The following is a 14955-nucleotide window of genomic DNA, read 5'->3' as shown; positions in this document are numbered from 1 at the left end:
GAGGTCAGGGGCGACGGCGAGCCCGGCCTCTTCGGGGCACCATTGTAGGGTACCTCCATCTCCACGAACTCGCGATCCTGCAACAAAAAAGTTCGTCGTTTCCTTGGTATTCTGCAGAACTAATATGTGTGAGCAATATTTCGTTGTATAACGTAGGTTGAATGTCGAATGAGAGAAACACGGTACGATCGGGAGAAGACGGAGAGGAGGCAGGATTGTGTTTAAAAATAAGTAGAAAACAGGCATGATAGAAATATCGTTTGTAGCGTGGGTGTGAGAATTCGCGTGAACGAGTGATTGAGTATCGGGTGCGTGTTTCGGCTAGAAGATGGACACAAGCGACGAGAGATTGAGAGAATGCAGGTGCAGATTTAGCTGAACGTAGCAAGAACGTGCGTTGTGAAATGTGTCTTGTGAATTCTGAAATCTTTAGCAGCTACGATGGAAAAACGAGAGAATCTTCTGTGAGAATCGGTAAAGAGTTGAAAGAATGCTCGTACGTTTACACCGTTGTTGCGCTATTCTTGCCCCATGGTTCGGTATAATTCTCGTTACTTCGTATTTAATACATGAAAACGTAACGTTAACATGCTATTCCCCCTTCGTGTTGGAACAATAAGAGAATAGACTCGTCTATTTAATGTAGCGCCGCAAGTTTTTTTAGATCAAGGATAGAGTTTTCTAGGTTTGCTCGAAGCTACATATACACCAGGCAGGATAGAGCCGCTGCCGGTAAGTTTACAGCCTCGTAATTTGCCGTCGAAAGTTTCGATCCTCCTTGTTTCAACTTTTATAATTCACGACGCGCGTTCCATCGATATCTTGTTACCTATAAATTCCACGGATCCCCTTTCCACGCAAATTCGTAATCCTATATTTTCTCTAGTCCTCAAATGAACGTTACTTGCCTTGTTTGGAAGACGTATCCGTTCTAAATCGGATGCTCACGCGATTAACTAGATTATGCACGTCGCTACATAACGTTACGTGATACCATACAGTATGTGAATTGTGTATCATGCTCGTTATATATATTATACTTCCTTTCATTAAGGAAAATCTACTTTTCTTAAAAATGTTTACTCCCGTCAAAGTTGTTCGTCGTGTCGAACAGATTGTACGCGCTGCCATGTAACCACAGTAGATCGGAAACGTGACTTGTCAGACAACCGCGTGCTGTTCGAGCTACGCTGTTCGTTCGCCTTGAATGCATCCATTATGCTACGAGGGAACTCGCTGTTCTTTTCAACGTTAATATAACGCAATTACTGCAGTATTAGTTCAGATCCCCTCTTGCTCCATATAATTTACGAACTAATAATATTAAATTAACGAGTTACAAGTTGTGCATTATAGATTCCATCTTCGCAATTTTGTAATTTTTCGTCGTATATAGGATAATCCGATAATTTCTAATTCATGAAATTTCGTTTGTTCCATTAACAAACTTGTTAATATTATGCCAGGGTATTTATTAATATTTGTTGTTAAGACACTTGTAAATTGTGGCTTGTAAAATTTCCCTAATAATAAAGTGCGACGCAATATCGTTATAATTTCAATAATAGAGGTCTACGTTCCCGAGCATTATACCATTAAGAAATACGATGCTAGTGAATCGCAATAGCGTCACCGCCGCGAAATCGCAACGACGTCGTATCGTTCTTCTCCAGCGGACTTTAGGTGGAAGTTTGAAAAGTAACTTAGAATGGACAATAAAACGTAGTAGAGGTAGGAAAAGAAATAGAGAGCACGGAGAAAAATAGTTCTGAGAGCAAACGTGGCGAACGTGTTCGCGTGTTGACGCAGAGGAATCGCGCCGAGGCCATTTCCAACGAGTGCCATTGTTGCCGGCCAAACTTTGGCCCGCCGAGTATTGCTGAGACCATGTCGCAAGTTGTTTCTCCGCTCGAATTACATAGCCAGAGGGAAAGCACGCATTTACGCGAACGCTCGTTGTTAGCCGCGTGTCCTGGTTATTTCCGTTACGATTTCGGCCGCAATCACGACGGAAATGCACACCTCGAACTACGAGCCGAAGCTCCGTGACGACTTCATCAACGTTCCAAGTTACTCACAGGTTAATGAGATTGAGTTAAAAAGCCCTAGATACGAGTGAACTATAAATCTCTAAGGGCACTCGTGGGATTTATTGATAATCGATCGGTTAAGGATAGAATGAAAAAAGGGCTAATCAACTTGAAGCAAGCGTCTATAAAGTTCAATCGCAAAAATAGAGCAGTTCCTAACCTCGTAGTGAGAATCGATCGAGAACGATAGAGAATCTGTCGCACGAGTGTCTGACCTAGCCGAACCGAGGTTCGAAAAGGCCCATTTCAGCTCCTCTCCGAGTGGTTTTCCAGAAGAGATCGCGCGGTTGTTCGATTGCACGAGATCGAATCTTCTCCGCGTAGGTGAAAAGAGGTTGACTCACGCGGAATTGACGTCGAGATCGCTCGATAACCTCTCGTTTCTTTCTATTCTCCGACTCTCCCTACGTATTACCGTCGTGGAAACGTTTCATCCATCGTTCACGATAGAGATTGAACGATCGGGTGTCGAAACCTTTAACGTCTTTCGCGTGCAAGAACCGATGTCGCAGAATGAAAACTCGTGCATCTCGGTTCTCGTTCCACCTGATGTTCGTCCTTCGCGTTACTGGCATTCTCTTTGCGAAAAATCGATAACACGATGCGTTTGCGTCGATAAATTCTAGTTAAAAGGTCAGATCGACCAAGCACGTTACCGTTGTCCAGCGGAGGCGAAAGTTAAAACGTCCAAGAAGACGCATAGCATCAGCTTTGAAACGGCTATTGCGAGCAGATGGTCTGTATGCGATCGTTATCTACGACGTGCATTCGCACGGTATTCCTTTTCGGTGCACCGAACGTATCTATTGATTGGCGTTTCCTTGTCGATAGACGGTCTATCGACTAAACGAGCGAGGAAACGTGCCGACGATTTCGAATCTAACATTAGCGAGTCTCGCGATGAAAAGCCACGAGATGGCTGCGTTAACATTCGTATGCACGTTCGCGTCGTTCGATAACGCGCAGCCCGTTGCAAATATTTAAATTTCATGAATCGCAACTAGTTGTGACGGATCGTACGCGACCCGAAAAATTCGGATTATTTTACGCGGATAGCGGGAGAACAGGAAGGCAGATGTTTATTCCTGCAGCGAGGCGTGAAAAATATTCCGCGCGTCGGCTATAACGAAGGCTAGGGAGAAAATGGGCTAAAAGGGATGAGGAAAACGAGGAAAAAGGAACGAAAAAGGACTGTACTCGTGAACGAGGCAGACTACCGCGGACCTACCGCAGCTTTATTCGCGTCTGTATTTCCGAATAGACTAGCGTCTCTGTCGTTTCCCGGATTAAACTCGTCCTTATCGCGTCAGAGCCTCTTATTTTCGTCCCCGTGAGCACCAGCCGAGCGTAGAAATAAAACGAGCCGTTCCACGGGGGGCTGGATATCCAACCGACAAAACATACCCTTTAACTTGCACCTTCCATTATTTTCCCCGAAGGATCTCGTCTATACGTCTTTCGATAGAAGGAAATGCGATTGGTCTGTGGATCGACGAATGCGCGAATCTGGTGGCGACTCAAAGAAAATCCTTCGTCGGAATTCTTTGGACAGGCCCAGTACCTCGGACAGATTCGTTCGTTAGTGGAAGATGAGCCAGCCGGATGATAGGAGAAATTGCGAGCGGCTATTGATCAAGACTTTGAGCGTCTCGATGAGAACGTTTGAGATAGACAGCCGAGGGAAACGCGGTTGTGTGTGTTTCCCAACTTTGTTTCAAAGCGACAACTTAGACGGTTCTTTGTCACATACTGGAGCAAGGATACGTGCTCCACTTTGATCAACGGACAAAAGGGAGCTGTGGTTCGGCAAGGTAATACCACGCTTTGTTCGATCAATCTCTTCTTGTGTCTCTACTCGATTCGTAAGAAAGCTCAGATGCAAAGAAAAAACAGACTTTCTGTCTGTTTGCGAAGTCGAAGCGTGATGGCCGGTTAGGGGAAACGATCGTTTCGCAAGCTGACGAGATTCTGGATTATTAAACGACTAAGAATAAGATTCAAATTATCGGAGAACGAGTGCGTTTAACGACGAAAAGCGAAGAACTTTTAGCTTTAGGGAAGCTTAATTAATACACGATGAATAGCCGAGTAGCCGAGGAAAAAGTTTGCTCCGAGTTTACCGAGAATACTAAACTAACTATCATTCATTCGACTTCCAACTTGATGAATATAAATTACAGTTGGTCGAACTGCTTGCAACGCTATCATTTTTCCGTGGTTAGGCTATTTTCGTTGGAAAATCAACGGCACGAAGATTATTAACTCGGATCGAGTGGAACTTTGATCCTCGAATCTAAACGATTCACAACATCGCTGTGATTTTCACCGGACGTACCTCCGTCGGAAAAATATACAATTTCCATGGAGAATAACGTCAGATAGTGGAAGAACGCCGGCCTCTATAAACAGCATGGTGGCGTTATTTTTGTTACGTAAAGGTCGTAAAGGTGGTTATAAACGCAACTGACCTCTCCAAGATAGTGACGCGTATCATGACACCATTTTCGAGGGCTACCAATTACATCTTCTATTTAACGCAGCCATTGATCTAAATGTCGCGGGATTCAGCTGCGCGCGTTTAAATATAAATTAAACAAATTTCCGCGCCCCACGGCTCGCCTCGTTTCCCGCGCACAATCGCGTTTAATGGATCGGAATCGGCGCAGGATTTCGCTTTCCGATCCAACTGTTCGACAACGATCCAGCCAAATTGCAGAACGGTTCCGTCCCTTTCAAATTCAATTGCATTTTGAAAAGTTGAATCCTCCTTCTAAAAATGTCGCGCTATTCGACTTCGAACGGAAACTTAATACGTAAGATAAATAACTCCTTCGCGGAGGGTGGAAACTTTATTTTCTCTCAACTGAACGAATTATTAATTAAATTTAATTTATACAGGGTGGTTGGTAATTTATGGTACAAGCGGAAAGGGGGTGGTTCTACGCGAAAAAAGAAGTCGAAAATATAGAATAAACAATTTTTTTTTAATTTTTCCATCGAGACAACGAGCCGTACCGAGCGAAAATTCAAAGTCGATTTTCTCGAAAACAAAGCCTCAAACGAAAAATTTTTATTCTATGTTTCCGACTTCGTTTTTCGCGTAGAATCACCCCCTTTCTGCTTTTACCGCCAGTTACCAACCACCTTGTCTATAAATTAATTAAATTTTATCAAACGTTAGTTATCTAAAAAAAATCGGCATTTGCAAGGGATGGTATAAAACAAAAATGAATCTATTTCGCTAGATTAAACACGTATTCTATTCGGCGTCTACCAAACTTCTCGTATCTTTGCAGAAATTTAAACCGCGCTGAGAAAAGGGTACAAATATCGTTTGACCGTGTGGTGAAGTCGATCGCGGACGGCAAGTGCTGGCGAAAACACGTACGTGCAACGGGCGACACCATTTTAGAAATGCAGCGACCGCAAGACGCAGTCAGAATGGATATGCATTCCCTGCTTAATAGAGGCGGTGATCAGCGTTCGTAAATTCAGCCGGGCCATCCTCGTGCCCCATAAATAACTCGCCACGCCGCTCGACCTGACCCCGGCACGCCGCGCACTTGTCGCCATTTTATAGATGTTCCTAGCACAATTCGAACCTTCCATCCTATTTCGTAGGACAGCCGTTCGCTTTCGTGTATGACAGAATCTGGATAATCGATCTGCGAGGGGAACGCGAGTTTACTCGCCGATTTTCATCATTAATTCGAAGATGACAGCTTAGACACGCTTGCAGTTTTCGCTAAAACGAATTTAGTCGACCTCTTTATGCACAGTTTGAAAACTACCACTCGTCCAAGTATAATTTCCCAGTATAAATTGCGTTTGAGATCGAACACGAAGTTGTTTTCGTATAACGAGAAGAATATTTTGTAATTGAAGTTTCGACGATGTTGATTCAGTGCCAAGAGCAACGAAAAAGTTTCACCGACGAGTGTTTAGACCCGAGAAACGTTTTGCGCTTTTTACACGCGATTATTTGCCAATTCTTGGGATTCCCCGGGAAAAAGTATTTCCACTGTAAAGAGATTCCTTTGACGCGAGGACCAGACAAATTTTCATGGAATTAAGGATAAAGAGATTCAAAGTGCAGGCAGAGGAACCGTGGACGAGCGTGAATACGGCAAGAAGAAGAGACGACTGCTGAATATCCGGCTTTGCGTATGCATTGCTCGACACTGAAAAACGGCGACATGGCTGGGCTACTTGTGAATTTAATATCGTCCAGCTGGAAATAAGCGTACTGGAAAGGACCGGCTTTCCGAGAATAAGGAAAATAGAGTGGATCGGGAACCGGGGAAAAGGAAAAATTGAAGTAAACGGACAAACACGAAGACCGTGACCCAAACTCGACGAAATTTTTCTCCAGATCGATCATTTCTTCGCGAGAACACGTTTCCTCGTGTTCGAGATGAAACGGGTTCCCTGTTCGAGGAAAGGCTCTTGCTGCAACTATTCTCGTCTCAATTTTCTTTCGCAAACTGCTGACTCGGTGAACAGGAAGAGGTACACAGGCCGGACTTTATCAAATTCTTCTTGTTCGTCGTCGAACGAAGACAAATAAATAAAGGAAACGAGTATCCGTACATGATATTACAATTTACTTCAAGAAGTTTAAAACTCGCAACAGACTCGCATAAGGGATCGTCGCTCGCAGTTGTAGTCTCTTATCGTTGGCGTTAAAACACTTGAATCTTTTTGTGTTAAAAAAATGTACGAAGTCCGATGCTAATCTGATGAATAAAAGTTGCTTCTAAAAAGAAGTATTTAATGTTTTATTCACTATGATACTTAATTAGTTTCCCTGAACATTAACAAGATTATAATTAGAAGGGTTTGATAATGTTGTTGCAGAAAGAATGTTAACTTGTCCGAAAAGGATGACTTAACAGGTTCCAGTGAGTTAAGAAAGTTCTAACGAAACACGAATGAGTTTAAAAGCGAAAACAGGTCTGTTTTCGAGTAGTTTAGCAGGAGGAACGACAACGCTTTCTTCCTCGAACGCTTGCGTCCGCTCGTGCCATGCGGATCGGAAAATCCGATGCGGCTACGCTATTGTTGGATCTCTTTAACGCCGTTTTCCGACTATAATTAGTCCCCGGGTCTCGGGATGACGTCTCGCCCCGACGACTTCGATTCCCGAAGAGATTCGATCGAGGCCGACCACGACCCGGAAGAAATCAATACGCCGACACGACGACACCGATTGGCCGCGTCTGATGCTCACGAGCTGCGCAACACACGCGACCGCCTCGAAAGATCTTCAACGGAGATCGTTTGCCTGCCTTCTCCTTACGATTCCGTGTGAGAACAACGTCGTTATGGTACCAAGGAATGCGTCCAGATCGCACACACGCTACCTCAAGTCTGGTCTCGCTATGTGCACGACGTGAAACCAGGATCGAACTCGCCGAGGGAATCTCATTTCGCTGAGTGATGGAGCTCGTAATCATCGACATTGTTTTTTGAAACGAGCTCCTTTGTAACAGTAAGGGCAAGAGCAGTTCAACTCCGTCCCACTTAGAATTCCCTTTTGTTAGACGACGGCGGAGGCATCGCTGACGCCTGAAACATCCCTTTTTTATTCTTTTTATTCATAACTGTCATCCTATTACCTTCAGAAGCGATTCATCCAGCTGGCGTGAAAACAAAGAAACGAATATTCGCGAGATCCATGTACTCTCACGATTCTCCGACGTGTTAAAAACAACCGCCTGCAGATGGAAAAAGGAGAACATGCTACAATACATTCAGACGTCAATTCCGCGTCATTATCGGGTTCCAACAAAGTCCTTTTTCGCTCGTAATATCCAGTCCCATGAAATGAAGACTCTACCGATTCTCAGATGGCAAAACGAAGCCCGCGGTAGATTCAGACTACCGATACAGACGTCTAACAGCACGATCTATCGGCCGAATTGCCGGTTCGTGAAAGGTCATCGCATCGTCGAAAGGTGAAACGCGTTCTTGTTATCTGTTGACGTGTATCACGTGGCACGTCGTCCATGCACATTCTTTTGCGAAGCTTGGTCGCAAAGACGTTTCAAGGATATCGTGGAAACGTATCGGTTAACAATTATAGGGACACGAGCGAGCAACGATTGGGATTCGATAGCAGGAAAAATAAGTATACGTCGGAGGAGGGCATGCACGGTATCCTTAAGTGGATTAAACCAGAGAAAAAGTTTCGATGGAAAACACTGAAGCGAAGAAGAATCGTGAAAGACGATGACACGATCGAGAAAGTGGCAATTGTGCCGCGTAATATTCGTCCCACTCGTCGTCTCTTTACCTTGCGGATTTACTCTGTTAGAAACTTTGTATTTATCCAACGATACTGGTACGTTCCACATTCCAAATAACAATGTTCCAACTTAGTTTAAACCAAGCCGAAAGTTACATCTCGGACTCTGCGGACTCGTTGCCTATTCTCGTGCAAACGCATTAATCATTTCTGCTGAGAGTTTTGACAACAATAAGCTTCAGCAGGCCAGGTAAATCGGATGAAAGATTTAAATACGACGAAGGGAAATGTAAATATCATCGGGCGATCTTGCAGAATTTTAAACAGTCGCGCGGTTTTTCCAATTCTAGAAGGATACTCGAGAAGATAAGCAGGTCTAAGATTCCCTAAAGAGAAGAGAGAGGAAAAAGAAAAGGATTCGCAAGGTCGGTTAAAATGGCTGCTAAACGCCGGCAGGAAGTGGAGATCGCGTAGACGCGAAGAAGTAGACGACAGAAGGCAGCAGGAAGTGGAGCGACGCTCCCTCGGGCCGTATGCGCGATTTTCTTCGCGACTTGACAAAAGCCGCCGGAATCGCGCTTCTTTCTGGGTTAAGTACATCCAGCAGGAAGAAGTCTGAGAAGGTCTGAGACCATCGTAGCGAAAGCATCGTCGAAATAGGACCAACATGATTGAGAGCTGATAAAGAATCAAAACGATGAGACGACACGATATAAGAAGATCTCGAGAGAAAACTCGACGAGGATGACTGCTATAACGTACGAGTTATCGACATCGGCTTCCATTTCGTTCGTCCTAAAATAATAGAATCGAACGGATCGTTGGGACGAGCGGTTGCTCTTGATTTTGTAAAATGTGCATACTCCTTGATACGGATAACCCCGGGACAACTTGCAATTAACGGAATTTCCGCGGAAATTCAGGCTCCAGTGACCATCGAGACGAAGTTCCGATTTTCAGTACGCCAACTGACCTATTTATCAGGCTTTCGGCATTTGGTTTCGGGACCAGCGCCATGGAAACATTCCCGTTAACGGATGGCCGAAGGGCCGATGCTGAATTTGGATATTCCGTTAAGTATCATCGAGACGTTAACTAAAACCTACCGAGTAAACAATCCGATCTCGTAAAATATTAAATCGCGATGTTCGTGGAAACGGAGTTCGCCGGTAGATTAAAATTCAGATGAAACGGTTTAGGATTCACCTGCAGCTCGCACCAAGAACTGTTAATCGTTAATTTCGATTTTGCATTTACACTTGGCATTTGCATTTTGACCAGAGATTTCGTAGACGTTGCATTTGTCTGCAGGCGAGACGTGAAACTGAAGGCTTCGGTCACCACTGTTTCCATTTATATTGCACGATGTTTCGCTTGGCTGATCAAACTGATGATTCAACTCGGAAGTTCTAATCCGAATGCTCGACCCGGAAGAGTTCACCGGATGTCGTTTAATTCGATTGGCCAACCCTCAACGCCAGGTATCCCCCGAAGAAGCAGACGTCTAGGGAATTACGTCGGGCCAAAATGCAAATGCCAAGTGCAAATGCAAAATCGAAAGGCGATTGTTCATGCCGGAAAGCCGATATCAAAATATATCTCACCATCGTGAAAGTTTGAAACACAAAAGCTGACGATTCGCTTATTATCGAACTCGCTACGGTCTATTCTATCGCTAAAACGATAACACGACGAAATAAAAAAGGCATCCAAATTATTATCACGGTCTGAAATTCACGGAAATGACAACAAAGGAGTATCTGCCGGCGTTCGCTACACACGGTGGCTGTGTATCTGTCTCAACGACACCCGAGGCCTATTCTCCGTTTATGTGTGTGCGCGCGGGTAAGCTGGGCGCCGCACTCGATGGGTGGCACGGTATCCCTCGTGCACAAGTGCTGTGCTAAAATTGGACGCGAACAGAGGGGGTTTATTCAAATTACTCCGCAGCGCACGGACTCTTGGATTCGAAGCAGGCGACGTTGGTTCGCGCCCGAGAATGAACCGGCGCTTAGATAGCGCGACATTTCCCCCGTTTCGCAACTGATGCCGCGAAATTAAACAAGCGGCCGTCTACCAGGTTTAATGAAGCGAACGTTTCTGCGTCGATGACGAGAAGCTCCCCCTTTCAAGCGGCGATATTCGTCCCTTCTCTTCCAAGCTTGAACTTCAACGTTACGACATCGTATAGCGTTTCGCTTTTAGTTTGTTTCTTCCTCTCGACAGGCGTCCTGGCTCATTTCGAAAGAGTTACAGAGCCGACACTTTGCTAACTATGCGCTATCGTGACATAAAGGAGACTGGGCTTGACCGAGCTAATGTTACGAGAAGCGGTTTACTACTCAGATTTATAACTCGTCGGCAAAACATATTTCCTTTGCCGTCAGAGAAACGTTATTACGTCATGAGAATCTTCGTATGCGAGAGTCAGGACAGAGGTAGATAAAATGTTAATCGAATGATAAAGCCGAGGAGAGAGAGCAGCCAAGTCAGGAACTTGGGGGTCAGAGACTAAGGGTAACTGATGTAAATGATTTTCAAAGACTCACCGTGGTCTTCTCTAAACAACGAAGTAGATGATGATGTTGCAGTTCGAAAATATCCTCCTCCTTGTAGTTGTCGTCCAGCTGAAGGCCGCTCTCCTGCGCGGCCAGTCGGGCCTCAGCCGCCTTCTTTTTGCTCACGAAGGCCGCTCCGCTCGACGCTTTCGCGATCCTGATTCGTGCCAATCTGGCTTTCTGCAACGAAAAGGAAGCAACGTTATTCGCAGAATTTCATAAGCGAGCTTCGAATAGTTCCATCGTTTTGTCTTGTCGCGTGGCTGAATCCATTGATAAAATCGGAACCGGAAACGCCGAGAAAAACAATTAGACATTGCCAAAATATCGAAAAACATCCAAAACATCCGGTGTGTTCACGGTCAACCTAGTTTCGGTAAAGATTTGGAAAGAAATCAAAATTTGGGGGAAAGAAGACGCGAAGGGCTGAAAGGCGATCCTTCGGAAAACGAGCGTTGAAGGGAAGAATTCGGTCAAAGAGAAACGAAGTCGCGTGTCTTTCCAGGTCGAGTGAAATTGTCTCGCGCGTGACAATGGAGAAACAGACGGCGGTGTTGCTGCGTTGGAAATCCGCCCGGTGAAATCGCGACGACGACGACGACGACGACAACGGAAAACGCGTCAGTTTCACTCGCTTCGGGAACGCGAATCCGCGCGCAGAAGAAGTCATTAGAGTAACAACGACGCATTGTCCCTGTCTGTTTTCTTTTTTCTCCTTTCTCCGTCGTTCCCCCGAGGCGTCTCCTGCTTGCCGCCGACGCTCGGTCAATTAAGCTTTTAGCGAGGATTTTCCGCGAGAAATTACCGTGTGCACACTATTCAAATGCGGCAAATACGCGACGGCGATCCGAAGTTTTAAACGCGTCCACGCCCATTTCCGCAACGATTATGCCCTAACCGCTGGATTTTCGCTTCCTCCGCAGTTCTACGAGACCTTGTTCAAACAGCCATTTCCACGAACAACTTTTTCAATGTACAAAAAGCAACGGATCGATGAAATTGCCTTTCTCCTCCTTTCTTCCCCACGCTCAATTATAAGGTATATTTTGCGGATAAACAAGTACTTGTTGTACGATAACGACCATTGCATTCGGCCCTTACCGAAACTTCGATACATAAATTGCAGAATGATTTGCAGCAACCTTGTTACCAGTTATTGCATCCTAGTCATAAGAATCCAGACACTTTTAAGGAAGCTAATATAAGTAAAAGCCTTCGGCAATAAACTCCACAGCCAACGAGAAGCCTTCTGTTTCCGATCAAACAAATCAGAAAAAACATACAGCTACTTGTCATCCTTTAGATTGACGAATAATCATTCGTTAAAGTTAGAATCCAGAAGTAAACTTTACTACATCGCGAATCCTCCAAACTAATCTCCAAGATTAATATCAGTAGTCTCCTATGACTTTCCGATTACGATGAATCAAATTTTTTATCAAGAGAACAACGTTCTTTTAGTCGTCAAAAACCGTCGAGGTATCCTGAATGTGGCAGTATTTTGCACGTCGGTGACATAACTATCCGTCACGTTAGTCAAAAGATTTGTTTCCGTCCAGATTTTTATCGTGCAAACTTTTTTCGCGAAAAAAATTTTTCGCCAACCAGCAAACTTTTCGCGAGAAAAGCAACGTTAACGTGATTCACCAGACAACGTCATTACGATTTATCTCGACCAGCCAGCCATGCCTATCTGTGGCACCGCTGTATGTACACGCTCAGCTTCCTTACGAAGCTTCTCGCGTGGAATACAAAGAACGCGAGTTAAATGACATCGTTCCGGCACGCAGCGTGACTTCGGTGAATCCATCATTAACGCGTTATTTCTCTTTAACGAGCGTTTTACTACGTCCGCAAGCTTCATAAAGCCCGTAACACCAGAATGAGGTACGAAACAACGGCATTCTACGAGGTTCAGCATCGAGCGAAATTACACGTAGAATATTCGAGATGGTTTTCGCTCTTCCGTCGGATTAACACGCCTATCGTACGATAACTTCATCGAGAATATCGTTACGGTTCGAGCCTAATAAAAATTAATCGCTACTTTTTCCTCCTCGTAACTCACACCGTCGCTAAAACTTTATCTAAGATCCGATTCGGTAATTTGCATTACGACCTATGGTGTATAACCAAGGGTACCACGAACGTGAGAGTTTCGGCGCTGTTCACCTTATCAGGTTTCGTGGATCTCGCGGAAATTCTTGCATAAAATGTCCTTAACGGCGGTATAATGTACGATTGCTGAATTACGAAGCAACTAGTTACGAAACTGTCGAGCGATAAGACGCGCGCGATCTCCCGCGCGAATTCACGATTATGAGACCGCGATAAATTCTTCGACTCTGCATTCACGCTACCTAACTGACGTTTTCTTTATTTCTGAAATGTTTCATCGATGCTTCCAATTTATTATAAGAACTCGTTCAAAACCAGTTATCGTACCTCTGTAATCTCTACCACTTAACGTTCGCCTGCCTGCTTTAGAACTTGCAACTTTCTTTTAAGATACCGTACAGTGGTGAAAAAGCCGAGTATCGTAGGCAGGCGAATATTTATGCGGACCGCTGTATACGACCAGAGAAAAAAGAAATGATAATTCGATGGGTCAATAAGAAATTCAGCATAGCAAATCGTGGGTGCGCAGTTAGACGCGTGTAGAATGTAGCAGGACATAGATCACGTGTCAACGTGACGATATTGCGAAACAGCAACGAGGCGAAACGGTACGGTGACTCGTCAAGGTACGTGGCGTGGCTGCAGGCAGTAAAAGCCGCCGAAAGTGCACGCGGTCGCGGCTGCGCCCCTCGAGTCTGCATTCGAGGACAACTTCCTGACATTTCGCAGCTGCGGTCGGCCGCGTAAACATCCGCGAACACGGCCGATGCCACGTGACACCTTGCAGACGCGAATCGGACCCTGCATCGAACCGGCCGCGATCTTATCCACCGCGAAAATATACGATTCCACAGGGATATAAATATGTTAAACACCCGCGAGCTTTCCTAGCTCGGTGCATCGTCACGCTATAATTAGCGAGTCGCCGATGATGCGCCAGGGTTGCTGTAATCGCGCGTAATTCACGCATCGACGGACAGTGTTTGGCCAATGGCTAAACTTAGGGTGCTACGTAGGAAAATCGTGCTATGTAAATGTTTGACTTTTTGGATCGAACCACGGGAAGGAAGGGGGATCGAATTCCGATACGAACGAATGTTTTGTGGCAGGGGGCCTTTTGGCAATTTACCGCTACTTCGTCGCTGGTCAGCGAGTTTTCAGCTTCGTTGCCGATTCCATTCCCCAAAGTAGTTACCAATTCTGATTTTATTCCATTTACAGCTTCGATTTGAATTCTTTACCGTAGGCAGGAAACTGGCTGATCGAGGGCCGAGGGAAAGGTCTAGCTATGATAAAGATGGATACAGGGTTTACGAATTCGGTGACCGACGCTGGTGGAGACTTCATCTCGCTGCCTAGGAGACGATATCTACGTTAAATGATCTATTTCTTGAACGTACAGTCAAAGAAGTGTATCTACCTTTCTTCGAGTTTGCTTATAAAGATTCCACTATATTCTGAAATACACCATGAAGTATATAAATGAAAGTGGATATGTGTTCGCGACGGAATTTCTGGATAATCCATTCACTGCCAACTACGAGATATCTCGTAGTAAGCGTATGTACCAAGAGTGCCGATTACGAGACATCTCGTACTTTACGCTAAAGATTTAGATTGATTGCAATCGATCACGGAGTAAGTTTGGGTTAGAAATTATTAGAAAGGATGAACGAAGATTTTATATAAATTTTGTGAAATTCCATGTTTTCCTTGAAATAAGATCTTGGTGCCCAGGGCAAGACGCTTTAAATTTGCCTGGCAGTGAATGAGATAAGCGTAACAATGGAAGGGCAGCGGCATGTGCAGCGGGCGATTCGATAGAAGGAAAGGCCCGAAAGCGAGCACCGACGTGGAAAGTCCCGTACCATTGGGCATGGAATGATCGATCTCGGATTCCCCGAGAACGTATATCGCCGGAAACGGAAAGCTAAAATTTCCT

At 44.9% G+C, this 14955-nt stretch overlaps 1 protein-coding gene across 1 annotated transcript in view; it reads right to left on the bottom strand.

The window, feature by feature from the left end:
- LOC100749540 (potassium voltage-gated channel protein Shal) overlaps window positions 1-14955 on the bottom strand; it is a gene marked incomplete at its 5' end in the record, with an annotated part of 99421 nt that overhangs the window by 34854 nt on the left and 49612 nt on the right. Inside the window, 2 exons of the mRNA XM_033324028.1 lie at window positions 3-77; window positions 10887-11075. Of these exons, the coding sequence (XP_033179919.1) occupies window positions 3-77; window positions 10887-11075 (264 nt within the window). The remainder of the gene's footprint in view (window positions 1-2; window positions 78-10886; window positions 11076-14955) is intronic.

Source organism: Bombus impatiens, unplaced genomic scaffold (genome assembly GCF_000188095.3).
Source record: "Bombus impatiens unplaced genomic scaffold, BIMP_2.2 scf_1445, whole genome shotgun sequence".
Taxonomy (NCBI): Eukaryota; Metazoa; Arthropoda; class Insecta; order Hymenoptera; family Apidae; genus Bombus; species Bombus impatiens.
Note: the sequence above shows the minus strand (reverse complement) of the source record. Positions and strands in the feature narration are given on the sequence as shown.